General features: G+C 41.5%; 1 protein-coding gene across 1 annotated transcript; it reads right to left on the bottom strand.

The window, feature by feature from the left end:
- Nucleotides 1-9299: 9299 nt before the first annotated feature.
- Nucleotides 9300-15648, bottom strand: ZNF487 (zinc finger protein 487). Its single transcript, XM_025397341.1, is given in 4 exon segments — nucleotides 9300-10023; nucleotides 10025-10095; nucleotides 15260-15355; nucleotides 15615-15648. Coding segments are annotated over 4 exon segments (615 nt in total). The 3' UTR covers nucleotides 9300-9609.
- Nucleotides 15649-17810: the final 2162 nt, after the last annotated feature.

The raw sequence follows: 17810 nt of genomic DNA, 5'->3' as shown, positions 1-17810 counted from the left end.
TCTGGGATTACAGGCATCAGCCACCGTGCCTGGCCTGCTATAAATTCTAAATACTATTTAGTACATATCACTAATTTTCATATGTTGCACTTCCATTTTCAGTCAGTTCAAAATACTTTACAATTTCCATTTCAATTTTGACTGCATCCTATGGGTGATTTAGAAGTGTGTTAGTTTCCAAATGATTGGTTATTTTTCCAATAGCTTTCTATTACTGATTTCTAATTTAATCCCACTGTGGTCAGAGAACCTATTTTGCATGACTTGAATCCTTTAATACTTATCAAGATTTGTTTTATGGCCCAGAATGTGATCTGTCTTGGTAAATATCCTAGGTGCACATGAAAATAATGTATATTCTGTTATAGTGTGTAGTAATAATGTCAGTTAGGTCAAGTTAGTTGTGTTGATAGTTTTCCTTAGATATTGTATACCCTTACAGATTTTTCTTTTCTTTTCCTTTTCTTTTCTTTTTCTTTTTCTTTTTCTTTTTTTTTTTTTTTTTTTTTTTTTTTTTTTTGAGACAGAGTTTTGTTCTTGTTGCCCAGGCTCGAGTGCAATGGCACAATCTCGGCTCACTGCAACCTCTGCCTCTTGGGTTCAAGTGATTTTCCTGCTTCAGCCTCCCGAGTAGCTGGGATTACAGGCACATGCCACCACATCTGGCTAATTTTTTGTATTTTTTTTTAGTAGAGACGGGATTTCACCGTGTTGACCAGCCTGGTCTTGAACTCCTGACCTCAGGTGATCCACTTATCTCAGCCTCCCAAAGTGCTGGGATTACAAGTGTGAGCCACTGCACCCGGTCCAGAGTTTTCTATTTGTTCTATCAGTTACTAAGGATTTTAAAGTCTCTGACTATAATTGTGCAACTGTCTACTTTTCCTCGCAGTTCTGTAACTTTTTGTTTCACATATTTTGAAGAATATTTTGAAGAATATATACAACTAAAAGGGAGATAAGCATTTAGGATTTGTATAGAACTACAAGACAAATAAGCAAAAGTTATAGAACTACAAGGTAGATAAGCATTTAGGATTTTTGTGTCCTCTTGACTTGTTTATCATTATATAAGTTTCTTTTTAGCCCTGATACAGGTTGATTGACTATCCCTTATCCGAAATGCTTGGGACCAGAAGTGTTTCAGATTTTGCATCTTTTCAGATTTTGGAATATTTGCCTTCTACTTGTAAACAGCTTCAGCATCCCTAATGCAAAAATCTGAAATCTGAAATGCTCCTCTGAACATTTATTTTGAGCATCATGTCAGTGCTCAAAAAGTTTCAAAGCATTTCAGGTTTCAGGTTGGGGATACTCAATTTGTAATGCTCTGTTTTGAAATATCCTGTCTGATATTTAATCTGATACGAAGTCTGCCTGTTTAGGCCAGGCTCGGTGGCTCGTGCCTGTAATCCCAGCACTTTGGGAGGCCAAGGCAGCCAGATCACAAGGTCAGCAGTTCGAGACCAGCCCGGCCAATATGGTGAAACCCCGTTTCTACTAAAAATACCAAAATTAGCTGGCCATGGTGGTGGCTGCCTGTAATCCCAGCTACTGGGGAGGCTGAGGCAGGAGAATCGCTTGAACCTGGGAGGTGGAGGTTTCCATGAGCCGAGATGGCACCCTTGCACTCCAGCCTGGGCAAGAGAGCAAGACTCGGTCTCAAAGAAAAAAAAAAGAGAAATCTGTCTGTTTAGTGTTAGCTTGGCATATCAATTTAATTAGTGTTAGCAGGTATACCTTGTACAATCCTTCTACTTTTTTTTTTTTTGGAGACGGAGTCTTGCTCTGTGCCCAGGCTGGAGCGCAATGGCTCAATGTTGGTTCACCGCAACCTCTGCCTCCCGGGTTCAAGAGATTCTCTGGCCTCAGCCTCCCAAGTAGCTGGGATTACAGGTGCCAGCCACCATGCCCTGCTAATTTTTTTGTACTTTTAGTAGAGATGGGGCTTCATCATGTTGGCCATGCTGGTCTCAAACCTCTGACTTCGAGAGATCCGCCTGCCTTGGCCTCCCAAAGTGCTGGGATTACAGGCATGAGCCACCACGCCGGCCTCAATCCTTCTACTTTTATGCTATTTCTGTCTTTATATGAATATGAGCTTCTTGTCTATAGTATATAAATGGGCATTGCTTTTTTTAAAATCCAATTTGGCAATATCTGCCTTTGGATATTTGGGGCATTTATATGTAACATGAATACTGATGTGACTGTTTAAGTCTATAACCTATTTGTTTCTATCTTTCTTCTTGTTCCAGCTGTTCTTTGATCTTTTTTCTCTTTTTAAGCCTTCTATTGGATTTAGTATTTTTTATGATTCCTCCTTCAGGACTTTGCTCCAATGTATTTTTCTCAATGAAACTAAATTTATGCCTAATTTTTCATTTTTGACATTACAAGTATTCCCATTTTTCTTCCATTTCTATTTGCAACTTGTTATTGGCTAACATGTTTAACATTTGTATCTAGGCCAGGCGTGGTGGCTCACGCCTGTAATCCCAGCACTTTGGAGGTGGAGGCGAGCAGATCAGCTGAGGTCAGGAGTTCAAGCTCAGCCTGGCCAACATGGTAAAGCCTTGTCTCTACTGAAAATACAAAAATTAGCTGGGCGTGGTGGCCGGCGGCTATAATCTCAGCTACTCAGAAGGCTGAGACATGGGAATTGCTTGAACCCAGGAGATAGAGATTGCAGTGAGCTGAGATCGTACCATTACACTCCAGCCAGGGTGACAGAGCGAGACTCCATCTCAAAAACAAATAAATAAAAATAAATAAATAAACGTGTATCTAATTACCTGTTAGCTAGTGACTTTTTAAGTTTTTTTCACTTTTTTAGAGATGGAGTCTATGTTGGCCAGGTTGGTCTTGAACTCCTGGCCTCAAGCAATCCTCCCACGTTGGCATGAGCCACTGCACCCAGCCTAGTGACTTTCATATAATTATTCTGTATTCAAGTTAAATGTGTTGATGTAGTATCTCCAAGAAGTTGGGGAGTGTTTTTGTTTTGGTTTTTCTTTTTGAGCCAGGGTCTGTCTCTGTCGCCTGGGCTGGCGTGATCGCTGTTCACCACAGCATTGACCTCATGGGTTCAGGTGATTCTTCCAAGTAGCCAGGACTACAGGCATAGGCCACCATACCCAGCTAATTTTTTCATATTTTTTTGTAGAGACAGGATTTTGCCATGTTGCCCAGGCTGGTCTCAAACTCCTGGCCTCAAGTGATCCTCTCACCTCATCCTCCCAAAGTACTAGGATTACAGGAGTAAGCAACCACTCCCGGCCTCCTGTAAGTTTCTTATTGTTGAAGAAGCCATACGTTATTTGATATATACCCTATTTGGTCAGTCATTTATTCAGTGAATATATATTGAGCATCTGCTATTACAGTGTTGGAAAGATTGTTGTGATCAAAATTACTACTTTCATGGAGAGGATATTCTAATAGAACATGCTGTATTTATTCTTTGGTATAATCCTCGATGTAGTCTCCCTATATTTTTTGTGATTTTTGTTTGTTGTGTTACAAGATTTTGCTATTAGGTGTACTTTCTCAAAGTTATTTATATTTTTGCTTTATTACCTTGCTTCCTTATTAATGCCAACTTTAGATTTAATCACTTTTATGACCAGTTGCAACAAACTGCTTTTAGTTTTACATTTAGCTTTGCTCCTTATTATGTTTTAATTATATTCATTTATGATTTTATCCTAACCTTGTCCTGCTTTGCTTTTTTTCCAGTTTATTTGAGCAAATATATAATTCATAATTATTTTCAGTTTAGTTTTAAAAGTAAGTTACAGTATTCTGCAATAAATTTACTTGTTGCCCTAAAGTTGTCATGTATTCGCCTTACGATTTATTCCAGATAATTAATAATTTGGATTTATCTTAAGTCCAAAGTTTTATTTAAGGGATGACTTATTTTATGATTATATATCGTAAGTAATCTATCTATTCCTTTCCGTTTTAAAGCTCACAAGGATGTATTATCTTGAAATTCTTTTTTTTTTTTTTTTTTTTTTTTTTTTTGAGACAGGGTTTTGCTCTGTCACCCAGGCTGGAGTGCAGTAGAGCCATCTTGGCTCACTCCAAACTCCGCCTCCCGGCTTAAACAATTCTCCTGCCTCAGCCTGAGTAGCTGGGACTACAGGCGCCCGCCACCACGCCCGACTTTTTTTTTTTTTTTTTTGTAGTTTTGGTAGAGGCGGGGTTTTGCCAAGTCGGCCAGGCTGGTCTCGAACTCCTGACCTCAGGTGATCCGCCCACCTTGGCCTCCGAAAGTGCTGGGAATACAGGCGTGGGCCCGCACCTGGCCTCAAAATTCTACTTCTTAATAAATTTCGATTTTTTAGTATTAAAAATGTTCGGGCCAGGCACAGTTGCTCACGTCTGTAATCCCAGTACTTTGGGAGGCCCAGGCGGGGGGATCACCTGAGGTCGGAAGATGGAAACTATCCTGGCTAACACAGCGAAACCCTGTCTCTACTAAAAATACAAAAAATTAGCCAGGCGTGGTGGCACATGCCTGTAATCCCAGCTACTTGGGAGGCTGAGGCAGAATTGCCTGAACCCAGGAGGCGGAGGCTGCAGTGAGCGGAGATCACGCCATTGTACTCCAGCCTGGGCAACAAGCGCAAAACTCCATCTCAAAAAAAAAAAGAAAAAAATTTTGCTGGGCCAGGCACGGTGATTCACGCCTCTAATCCCTGCACTTTGGGAGGCCGAGGTGGACCGATCACGAGGTCAGGAGATCTAGACCATCCTGGCTAACACAATGAAACCTCATCTCATTTAAAAATACAAAAAATTAGCCAGGCATGGTGGCACGCGCCTGTAATCCCAGCTAATCGGGAGGTTGAGGCAGGAGAATCGCTTGATTCTGAAAGGCGGAGGTTGCAGCGAGCTGAGATCATGCCACTGCGCTCCAGCCTGGGTGATAGAGCAAGACTCTGTATCAAAAAAACAACAAAAAAATGTTCTTAGTGACCAGAATATGATGTAATGATGAAAAAAGAGGGATGAAAAATTTGTTGACCTAGATCCCATAATAGACACGGCACTTAATCTTTTTACTTCAGTTTTATTTTGGGAAAACAATGATATCCATGTTACACGTTTGCTGTAGAGATTAGATTATATAAATTTAAGATATTTAGAAAACCATCTGACACAGAATAAATACCACTGAATTTTAGGTATGATTATCTCTTCAATCTTTGCAATTTTTCCTTGAAGAGTAAAATATTCCATTGGGTAGAATACAGGATAGTTAGCTATCTTGCCTTATTTTTAACCTCTTTGATCTGTCATAAGCTGAAAGAGGTTTTTGCCTCTCTTAATAGTTTTCAATAACCAAGGTAGCAGCTGCTTTTCTATTTGGCTACATAAAAAGATGACTTTTATCCTCTTGTCTAATTTTGCTATTTATCATTGTGTGATATCTATTTTCATATCATTATGGGTACAAGTTCCACTTTGATATAAATAAAGGTGCTCTTATTTGCCTTTTAATTGCTTTTGCCAAAAATATTTTTCCCATTTCTTTGCTTTCCTTCCTTCATCTCTTAGATTTTTTTTTTTTTTTTTTTTTTTTTTTTTGAGAAGCAGTTTCACTCTTGTTGCCCAGGCTGTAATGCAATGGCGCAATCTCGGCTCACCACAACCTCTACCTCCTAGGTTCAAGCGATTCTCCTGCCTCAGCCTCCCGAGTAGCTGGGATTACAGGCATGCACCACCACGCCCAGCTAATTTTGTACTTTTAGTGGAGACAAGGTTTTTCCATGTTGGTCAGGCTGGTCTCAAACTCCCAACCTCAGGTGTCTGCCTACCTTGGCCTCCCAAAGTGCTGGGATTACAGGTGTGAGCCACCCCGCCCAGCCTTTTAGATTTCTTAAAAGCATGTTTTTAAGAAACAATATGGCTGTATTCTGGTTTTTTAAACCCGGTATGATAGTCTGTCTTGGATAAGAAATTCAGCCATTCATACTTTTTGTAATGTATTTTGGTTTTGCTCTGAATCTTGGTTTATCAACTATTATATTAATATTTGAACATAATATATCCATTTCAATTTATACCGTAAATCACACTTTCTCAGTTCCTTTACCTCTTCTGGTTTGTTCAGAAAAGAAAGGTCTGAAATGTGAAATAGAATTACAGGCACAAATGCCAGAGAGTGTAACTGCGAACTGTCTATACTACCCCATAAATACACCTAAATGGGGAAAAAAATCATTTACTGAAATAGTCTGAAGATGCACTTGATTTCTTCCTCCAGATCCTCTATATTTTATCCTTGTATCAAGCAGCAACACCAGAAAATGGCTTAGAGCAGTGCTGTCCAACTTGGTAGCCACTAGCCACATGTGGCAACTAAGCACTTAAAATGTTACTATGTGACTTATGAAACAGATTTTAATTATATTTCAATATCCACATATGGCTAGTGGTTACTCTACTAATCTACATACTATACCAGACTACAATATTTTGATTCTCTGAAAACCTATATTCACTGAGTTTTCTCATAGCTCTTGAGTCCTTTGTTCCCACTGAAGAACTACTGAAAGAGGCTGAATTTCTTTTATTGAAGTTATTGGAAGGTTGTACACTTCATGGCCCATCCGGAGTGCAAAAAGAGAACAATTTCAGACTCACTGCCAGGAAGTTTTCACGCCCCATTCATAATCAATACTGTTTTTCTTTATGGAAATATAAATCATGTGACAGATGTCTGCCTTGTGCAATGGCTATCAAAAATATTCAAATTTACAGCTCAATTTTGATAACTATGAAAGACCATAAAACTTGTACTTACCTATATATTAAATCATGCTATCAGTCTGCTATTGTCTATTTTCCTGTTGATTTCTACATTTCCATTCTAATGACCCTTAAAAGCCTCATACAATGCATTATAAATAAAGCTGATAATAACAACTAAACAACTCACCTGGGATCTGTTCATTTTCTACTGGTCTTGGGAAAATGTAAAGGTAATGCTGGGAAAGAGGAGCTAAGAATAAAGTTAGGAGAAATCTGGCCCACCTTGCTGCTCCTGGATCCAACTTCCTAAAATGCTACACAGAAGAGACCATTTGAACAATGTGGAGACATCTCTATGACCAGATTATGTTGAGTTTAGACATGCAATTTTTCACTGGGTGAAAGTAAACACATGTATCCCAATGATTAACAATTTATGTCACTAAGACAAAAAAATTTAAAATACAAACAATTTATAAATGACAGGATCCTAATATAAAAGTGTCTTCATTAAAACTGATGTGGTAGGAAACACTCAGGTTGTACTGTTTATCTGTTTTCCTATGAATATAATACTGGGAATATTGTTGAACAATTTACAGAAACTCTAAAAAAGAGAATGAATGCTTCAGTACAATATTTTTAAATATTTGTTCGAATTTCATTACAGTTTCATACTCTTTTGATAAGACTTGTTTCAGCTGTGCAAAGGAATAAAGAAACCACGAAACTTTCTTTTTTTGAAACAGAGTCTCGCTCTGTTGCCCAGGCTGGCATGCAGTGGCACGATCTCAACTCACTGCAACCTCCACCTCCCAGGTTCAAGCGATTCTCCTGCCCCAGCCTTTCGAGGAGCTGAGATTACAGGCACCTGCCACCACGCCCAGCTAATTTTTTGTATTTTTAGTAGAGACAGGGTTTCCCCATGTTGGCCAGGCTGGTCTCGAACTCCTGATCTCAGGTGATCCACCTGCCTCGGCCTCTCAAAGTGCTGGGATACAGGTGTGAGCCACCGCGCCCGGAATAAACTCTTATCTTGATCAGTAACAAAGGAGTGACCTGTAATAATTCACTGATTCTCTCAGGCTCCATATATTTTATCTTTCAAATAAGGCAGAAATAGTTAAATACTGTATAATCTTCCTGCACTACCATCTTGTGATTCTAAGGTAAGAATAAAAAGAGAATAAAGGCCAGGTGCGGTGCCTCATGCTTGTAATCCCAGCACTTTGGGAGGCCGAAGCAGGCAGATCACCTGAGGTCAGGAGTTCAAGACCAGCCTGGCCAACATGGCGAAACCCTGTCTCTACTAAAAATACAGAAATTAGCTGGGTCTGGTGGCACACACCTGTAATCCCAGCTACTCAGGAGGCTGAGGCAGAAGAATCGCTTGAAGCCAGGAGGCGGAGGTTGCAGTGAGCCGAGATCAGCCCACTGCACTCCAGCCTGGGCAACAGAGTGAGACTCCATCTCAACAAAATAATAAATAAAAATATCAATTATTGGCCAGACATGGTGGCTCACACCTGTAATCTCAGCACTTTGGGAAGCCAAGGTGGGCAGATCACTTGAGGTCAGGAGTTCCAGACCACCCTGGCCAACATGGTAAAAATCTGTCTTTACAAAAAATACAAAAATTAGCTGAGCATGGTGGCACATGCCTATAGTCCCAGCTACTTGGGAGGCTGAGGCACAACAATCACTTGAACCTGGGAGGAGGAGGCTGCAGTGAACTGAGATTGTGCCACTGCACTCCAGCCTGGGCAACAGAGTGAGACTCTGATTCAAAAAAAAAACAAAAAACAACAAAAAAAGAAGGGCTGGGTGTGGTGGTTCACGCCTGTAATCCTAACACTTTGGCAGGCCAAGGCGGGTGGATCACCTGAGCTCAGGAGTTCAAGAACAGCCTGACCAACATGGTGAAACCCCGTCTCTCCTAAAAATACAAAATTAGCCAGGCATGGTGGCGCACGCCTGTAATCCCAGCTACTTGGGAGGCTGAGGCAGGAGGATCGCTTGAACCCGGGAGACAGAGGTTGCAGTGACCCAAGATCACGCCATTGCACTCCAGCCTGGGCAATAAGAGCGAAACTCTGTCTCAAAAAAATAACAACAAAAGAAAAGAAAAAAAGATAAAATGTCAATTATTTGCTGTTCAATGAAACATCACTTCTAGGCAAAAGACTTCTCATCTTTATTGGGTGTTCTCACCCCAACCTGGGTTGTTTCTGCTATGGAATGAGTCCAAGAAGGTGAAGGTTTCTGAGCCTTCAGGATGTTGACAAGGGTTTCCTCTATGTTGTCTCTCTGATGTTTAGCAAAGTCAGGATTCTGGTAAAAGGTTTCATTATATTCATAGGGTTGCTCCCCTGTGTGTGTTCTCTGATGTGCTGTGAGGGATGACTTCTGGTAGAAGGTTTTCCCACATTCACTACATTCATAGAGTTTTTCTCCTCTCTGTTTTCTGATATACAGAAAGCTTTGGCTTACGGCAAAATGTACTAGCATGCTGATTAATTTTATAGGCATTCTTTCCTATACGTGTTTCTTGATGCTGAGTGAAATTTGGCTTCTTGCAGAATACTTTCAAATCTCTATTACAGTCAAAAGTTTTCTCTCCTCTGTAACTTCGTAGAATGAGGAGTGATTTCTTGCCAAAACTATTCTCTCGCATTACACTCATAGTGTTCCATCTCCATTAACTCTGTGGTGTTTACTTACAGGTGGCTTCTCACCAGACCTCCTCTCACATTCATTGAATTCATAGGAACTCTCCCTTATGTGAGTTATCTGATGAACAATGAATATTGGTCTATCGGAAAGGCTCTCACATGTCCACTATATTCACAGGGTCTCCCATGAGCACACTCTCTTATGGGTAATGCAGGCTGCCTCTTCATGAAAAGCCTTCCCACACTGATTGTATTCAAAACACTGCTTCAGAGTTTGATGCCTAAATAGGTCCTCATTCTGAAAGACGGCTTTCCCATTTCCATCATATTCCAAAGGTTTCCCTCTGGCATAAGGATTTTCACGCTTCATACAAAGGAAAACTTTCCCATGTGCATTACACTCAGAAGGGTTCCTTATAAAGGAGCTTGTATTACTAATAATTAATTCCAAAATATAATTCAAATTCACTCCATATGAGTCACAGTTGCCACGTATTTTTCTTAATAGAATGGGGTTTGTGTCAAGATAAAATGTTTTTCCTAATACACCATTTCTGTCCATAGTCAGTGTTTTGTTGCTGAAAAAAATCAACTTTCTGCAAATGCTGGTCTTGATTTTCCTGTCTCTTCTCCAACAGGTTATCATCTATGCAGCAGTCTAGAAACAAGAATAAGTTACCACAGATTATAAATGTTAATATATTTCTTATGAAAAGGAGACATATTCACATGCTTTTTTTTTTTTTTTTGGCACAGTGTCTGGCTCTGTCACCCAGGCTGGATTGTGCAGTGGTATAATCATGGCTCACTGCAGCCTCAACTTCCCAGGCTCAGGTGATGCTCCCACCTCAGCTTCTCGAGTAAATGGGATTACATGTATGTACTACCATGCCTGGCTAATTTTTTGTATTTTTTGTAGAGATGGAGTTTTTTGCCATGTTATCCAGGCTGGTCTCAAACTCCTGTTGCCCAGGCTGTAATGCAGTGGCAGCATCACAGCTCACTGCAGCCTTGACCTACTGGGCTCAAGAAATCCACCTGCCTCGGCCTCCCAAAGTGCTGAGATTACAGGCATAAGCCACTGTACCCGACCCAGGCTGTTCTTATAACAGGATCATATGCATACCTTTATTCATCTAGAATATCATCATGTAACTCATAGTCTGAGATTTCACTTATATGATCAATTACACTGTAATTACTAGAGTCTACAATGCTTCTGCTTCATCTTCTGATTTGCCTAATAATTGTGAAGAGACTTCCTCTTGTCAATTTTCTACTCTTTGCAATTAACGGAAGAAAATAAAAGTTCTCAACTTCAACTGTGCCCATTGAATTATTAAAAAAAAAAAAAAAGAGAGAGAGAGAGAGTTGGGCACAGTGGCTCACGCCCGTAATTCCAGCACTTTCGGAGGCCGAGGAGGGTGGATCACCTGAAGTCAAGCGTTCCAGACCAGCTCGGACAACATGGCGAAACCACGTCTCTACTAAAAATACAAAAAGTAGCCAGGTGTGGTGGTGCGCACCTGTAATCCCAGCTACTCAGGAGGCTGAGGCAGGGGAATTGCTTGAACCCAGGAGGCAGAGGTTGCAGTGAGCTGAGATCATGCTACTGCATTCCAGCCTGGGTGACAGAGCAAGACTCAGTGTCAAGGAAAGGAAAGGAAAGGAAAGGGGAGGGGAGGGGAGGGGAGGGAGGAAGGAAAAAAGAAAGAAAGAAAAAGAAAGAAAGGAAAGAAAAGAAAGAAAGAAAAGAAACAAAACAAAAAGAAAAGGAAGAGTCAGGTACAGTGGTTGACACCTGTAATCCCAGCACTTTGGGAGGCCAAGGCAGGAGGATCACCTGAGGTCAGGAGTTCAAAACCAGCCTTGCCAACATGGCAAACCCCATCTCTAGTAAAAATACAAAAAAAAAAAAAAAGCCAGGACACAGTAGTAGGTGTCTGTAGTCCCATCTACTCGGGTGGCTGAGGCAGTAGAAGCACTTGAACCTGAGAGGTAGAGGTTGCAATGAGCTGAGATTGCACCGCTCCACTCCAGCCTGGGCAACAGAGTGAGACTCCATCTCAAAAAGAAATGAATAAACAAAATTAAAAAAAAAAAAAGAAAGAAAGAAACTACAAATAAGGTTTCTCCAGGCTTCTTTTATATTTTTGTCACAAGTGATGCAATACTTCAAGCAGCTCAATAAGAAAACTGAAGCATGATATAATAGTGACAGTGATCTTCACTATTGTATTATCCTTATAAGCAATTCCATCATTCTATTCTTTTCTATTTTAGTTTATTTTATCACAGTTGGACATAACTGATGAGTAATGTTGAAATAATTGCTAAGGAAATAACATAGCAAAATGTTTCAAACTTTAGAAAAATAGATCACTAAAATAGTATCATGCTTCTTAGATTATAAATGGGACCAATTAACTCAAACGATAACAGCAAAAACAGAATGAGTTTCATTCAATTAAAAAATATAAGTAAGGCCGGGCGCGGTGGCTCAAGCCTGTAATCCCAGCACTTTGGGAGGCCGAGGCGGGTGGATCACGAGGTCAGGAGATCGAGACTATCCTGGCTAACATGGTGAAACCCCGTCTCTACTAAAAAAATACAAAAAACTAGCCGGGCGTGGTGGCGGGCGCCTGTAGTCTCAGCTACTTGGGAGGCTGAGGCAGGAGAATGGCGGGAACCCGGGAGGCGGAGCTTGCAGTGAGCTGAGATCACGCCACTGCACTCCAGCCTGGGAGACACAGCGGGACTCCGTCTCAAAAAAAAAAAAAAAAATATATAAGTAGGCCAGGCACAGTGGATCAAGCCTCTAAACTAGCATTCTGGGAGGCAGAGGTGGAAGAATTGCTTAAGGCCAGGAGTTCAAGACCAGTCTGGGCAACACAGCAAGACCCCATCAGTACAAGTTTATATAGATACATATATACACACACACACACACATATATATATATATATATATAAATTTTCTCTTTGTTTATCTAAGTTAGAAAAAAAAAATTTTTTTTGAGATAGGATCAAAAGAGATCAACCTGCACTCCAGCCTGGAAGACAACGTGAGACTCCATCTCATTTAAAAAAAAAAAAAAAAGAACTGTGTCAAAAATAAACTCAAAAGTTAAATTTGGGTCCACTGAGAGGTAACATTCTATTTTGTTTATTATTTGGACCATATATCATTTATACTTCTTTTATATTCTAAGGTTTCCTGTTCACATTTCATATATGATTCTCAAACTCCATATAGCTTGATTTTTGTTTTGTTGTTACAGACAGGCTCTTACTCTGTCATCCAGACTGGAATGCAGTGGCATGATCATAGCTCACTGCAGCTTCAAACTCCTGGGCTCAAGCGATCCTCCCACTTCAGCCTCCCAAAACTGAGACTACTGGTGTACGACCATGTCTGGGTAATTTATTTATTTATTTATTTTTGAGAAGGAGTTTCACTCTCATTGCCCAAGCTGGAGTACAATGGCACAATCTCGGCTCACCACAAACTCCGCCTCCCGGGTTCAAGTGATTCTCCTGCCTCAGCCTCCCAAGTAGCTGGGATTACAGGCATGCACCACCACGCCCAGCTAATTTTGTATTTTTAGTAGAGACGGGTTTTTCCATGTTGGTCAGGCTGGTTCGAACTCCCAACCTCAGGTGATCCGCACACCTTGGCCTCCCAAAGTGCTGGGATTATAGGCAGGAGCCTCCGTGCCTGGCCTAATTTTTCATTTTTTGTACAGATGGATCCTCATTATGCTGCCTAGGCTGGCCTCAAACTCTTGACCTCAAGCAATCCTCTTGGGTTGGTCTCCCAAAGTGCTGGGATTACAGGAGTGAGCCACCGTACTGAGCTTATATAACTTGGTTTTTGATTTGACAATATCCATCTTTTAGTAAGATGGTTTAGCCCCTTTCACTGTATTATGACTTCTAAAATAACTGGATTGGTTTTCTCTTTTTCACTTAAGAGTTTCCAGTTGTTCTAATTTTTACCGGCCTTTCCCCACTCTTTCATTTTTTTTTTTTTTTTTTTTTGTTTTGTTTTGAGATGGAGTCTTGCTCTTGTCACCCAGGCTGCAGTGCAGTGGCACGATCTCTGCTCGCGCCAATGTCTGCTTCCCGGGTTGAAGTTTCTCCTGCCTCAGCTTCCTGAATAGCTGGGATTACAGGTATCCACCACCACACCCAGCTAATTTTTGTACTTTCAGTAGAGATGGCATTTTGCCATGCTGGTCAGGCTGATCTCGAACTCCTGACCTCAGGTGACCAACCCGCCTCGGCCTCCCAAAGTGCTGGGATTACAGGCCTGAGTCACCAAGCCCGGCCTCATTGGTCTTTTTTTTTTTTTTTTTTTAGTCTAATCCAATACATTTAATTTTTTTCTTTTCCATTTTCTTCTCTTTAAAAGTCTAGAAATTACACATATTACTTTCTTTTAGCATTTACTCATTACATGTTACCATTTATATTTAATGCAACAGTATTTCTTCTTAACAACGAAAGGAATTTAGAGGCCAGGCGCAGTGGCTCATACCTGTAATCCCAGCACTTTGGGAGGCCAAGGGGGGCAGATCACTTGAGGCCAGGAGTTTGAGACCAGCTTGGTCAAGATGGCAAAACCTCATCTCTACTAAAAATACCAAAACTAGTCAGGTGTGGTGATACACACCATCTGTGGTCCCAACTACTAGGGAGGCTGAGGTATGAGAATCTCTGAGCCTGGGAGGCAGAGGTTGCACTGAGTCAAGATTGTAACACTGCACTCTAGCCTGTGAGACAGAGAGAGACTGTCTCAAAAAAAAAAGAAAAGAAAAAAAAAAAGAAAGAAAAAGAAAAAGAAAAAAAACCAAGGATTTTAGAACACAATTCAGATCAACTGGTAACTGATTCACATGTTGGATTATTTTTCAGTATTTTATTTTTAGTGTTTTACATCCAACTGGGCATCATTACTATTTTATACAAAGAATGTTTGTTTAAATTTATGTGTCTATCTCTTATTTCTTCCCAAAACTGTTTCTCCCCATTTTCTCCCATCCAGTTAATGGTATCATCACACAGCCAGTGCCTCAGTATAAAACCTTTGAGATCATGCTTATTAGCTTTTTCTTATGCCCATAATCCAACTTAGCAGCAAATTCTGTTTTGGCTACAAATTCCAAATATATAGCACCCCAGTGAGCAGTCTGTCTGACAGCATCTCTCACATGCTCCCCATTACCCCGACTTCCACCCAGCCCGGCTCACTGCTGTCCTGCACAAATGACACTCTGGCCTAAGGTTCACGACACAGGATATACCATCTGGCCAGAATATTCCACTGACACATGATTCAAATCTGTGTTTATTAAACTACTGACTTCAAAAAGGCCCTTCCACAAAGCGCACACTACATCTCATTCTTTTCTACCAATAGAACACAGCCATGGTATTAGAGCTATATCTCTAACACAGATGGAACTGCCAACATCGTAGCTGCCAAATTAATACGTATTGAATAAATACATAATATATGATGAAAAGAAGATAACTGAAATGATATAGAAGGAAGAGTCAAATGACATTCATTTGACAAAACTGAGAGAGGCAAGGATTAAGTTTTTGGAAGAAAACAAAGATCATTTAGCTGTTATCTGCTGGTGTGTAATAATATATACATCTGAGGCAAGCAGGCCAGCTCTTCTTAGTCACTTCCAAAGTTCTGGTAACTCTAAAAATGTATTCCTGAAAAATTTCAAAGATGTCAATATGTGAACTATCTCCCTAGGATCCAATTTCTCCCTGGGATTATAGATTCCTATATACTTATTAACTCACCTAGGTGGCTCTGACTTGGGGACTCTTCCTCTAACATCCACAGCACCTCTCCATGCTCCAACTTGCAAATCACCACTGGTTTGGTAATATAATACCCTGTGAATGAAAATGACACAGGACGTGGGCCAGATAGCCTGTGGAGGACAAAGCTGTGTCTGCACAAAAATAGGTCCACTTGAGCATTTCATTACGGAAAACACCACAGATATTTTTTACAGTGCCCAAAAGGGATCAATCAAGCTTCAACTCCTGAGTTTCAAGCCTTTAACTCATAATCATACAAAGAAACCATCTGCAATCAGCAGCTAAAAAGGAAATAAATGTTATTTGGAGTTTTAAATTACACAATCCTTACCCACTGAGAGGAGGAGGCTGTAGTTCTCCAGCATCACGTCTCTGTACAGAGGAGGAGGTTGTAGTTCTCCAGCATCACATCTCTGTACAGGGTCCTCTGGGCAGGGTTCAGATGCTGCCACTCTTCCTGGGTGAAGCCCAAAGCCACATCACTGAAGGACACTGATCCCTAGAACAGTACGTTTCATTCTATAGTGATCAGAAGTGGAGAACACACAACATGTATGAGATCTAACACCTTGTCATGTTCACTGTTGATAGCTGAAGAGAAAATGCTACATAAGATGCCTACTATTAATATTATACATTGTAGGAAAATGAGAAATCCTGGTATGAGGACTCTGCTGGTATATTGATTGCTTTTTTTTCTAGACAGGGTTTCGCTTTGTCACTCAGGCTGGAGTGCTGTGGCATGATTACAACTCACTGCAATCTTGACCACTGGGGCACAAGCAATTCTCCCACTTCAGCCTCCCAAGTAGCTGGGACAACAGGCACACGCCACCACACCCAGCTAATTTTTTATTTGTAGAGACAAGATCTCACCATGTTGCCCAGGCTGGTCTTGAACTCCAGGCTCAAGCTATCCTCCTGCCCTGGCCTCCCAAAGTGCTGGGATTACAGATGTGAACCACTATGCCCAGCTTACTTTCTTAATTCATACAAAAATTATATGAGGTCCCGCTAGTGATAGATGCAGGAGGTAGATAAGGGGGGGTCCCCGGAGAATCTCCGACCAACCCCACAAGTGTTTACACCAGATGCTTTTCTGCAGATAAGGGAATCTGCCCGGGGTCTTGTCTGCACATGCCTGCAACAGACTGAGGACCCACCTGCGTACTGGGAGAATGAGGTGGAGGCAGGGGAAGTTTGAGCCTTGTGCAGGGGGGAGGAGCCTGGCCTCCTAAGATCCTGTGTGGTGGCCTGGTAGTCAATCTGTGAGGTGGCAGCCTTTTAGCAGATTGATTAAAAAAGAAAATTGATTTAAAAAAAAAACCTAGGCTGAGCGTGGTGGCTCATGCCTATAATCCCAGCACTTTGGGTGGCCAAGGCAGGCAGATCACTTGAAGTCAGAAGTTCAAGACCAGCCTGGTCAACGTGGTGAAACCCAGTCTCTACTAAAAATACAAAAAGTAGTCAAGCATAGTGGTGCGCACCTGTAATTCCAGCTACTAGGGAGGCTGAGACAGGAGAATCACTTGAACCTAGGAGGTGGAGGTTGCAGTGAGCCAAGATCATGCCACTGCACTCCAGTCTGGGTGACAGAGCTAGACTCCTGTCTCAAAATATAGATAATAAATCATTTTTCCTTTTAGAGGCCAGGTCTTGCTGTTTTGCCCATGCTGGAGTACATTCACAGGGATGATCATAGCATGCTATAGCCTAGGCCTCCCAAGTACCTGGGGCTCCAGGAAGGTTACCCAGGCTGTAGTGCAATGGCGCGATCTCAGTTCACTGCAACCTCCACCTCCCAGGTTCAAGCAATTCTCCTGCCTCAGCCTCCTGAGTAGCTAGCGTTACAGGGGCGCGCCACTAGGCCTGGTTCATTTTTGTATTTAATAGAGACGGGGTTTCATCATGTTGGTTAGGGTGGTCTCAAACCGCTGACCTCAACCCGCCTCAGCCTCCCAAAATGCTAGGATTACAGGCTTGAGCCACCGTACCCAGCCCCTGCTTTTTTTTTTTTTTTTGAAACACGGTCTTGTTCTGTCATCCAGGCTGGAGTGCAGCGGCACGAACACAGCTAACTGCAGCTTCAACCTCCTGGGCTCAAGCAATCTTCTCACCTCAGCCTCCTGAGTAGCTAGGACTACAGATGCATACCACCATCCCGTTAATTTTTTTGTCTTTTCACAGAGACAGAGTTTCACCATGTTGCCCAGGTTAGTCTCTAACTCCTGGGCTCTAGCGATCTGCTGGCCTCAGCCTCCCAAAGTACTGCGATTCCAGGCATAAGTCGCTGCACCGGGCTGATTTTTAAATTTTTGGAGAGATGGGGTCTCACTATGTTACCCAGGTTGGTTTCAAACTCCTGGGCTCAACTGATCCTCCCACCTTAAGCCTCCCAAAGTGTTGTGATTACAGGCATAAGCCACCTTGCCCAGCTTGGCTGTTGTTCTTAAGTTGCTTTTATAAAAGGTGGAGAAGGTAAGCTGACATTTGGTTCTGGGGGGAAAAAAAAAAAAGGTGGCCTGTA

This window comes from Theropithecus gelada, chromosome 9, assembly GCF_003255815.1.
Source record: "Theropithecus gelada isolate Dixy chromosome 9, Tgel_1.0, whole genome shotgun sequence".
In the NCBI taxonomy this organism is placed as follows: Eukaryota; Metazoa; Chordata; class Mammalia; order Primates; family Cercopithecidae; genus Theropithecus; species Theropithecus gelada.
The sequence above is the reverse complement of the archived record's forward strand: the minus strand, read 5'-3'. Positions and strand labels throughout refer to the sequence as shown.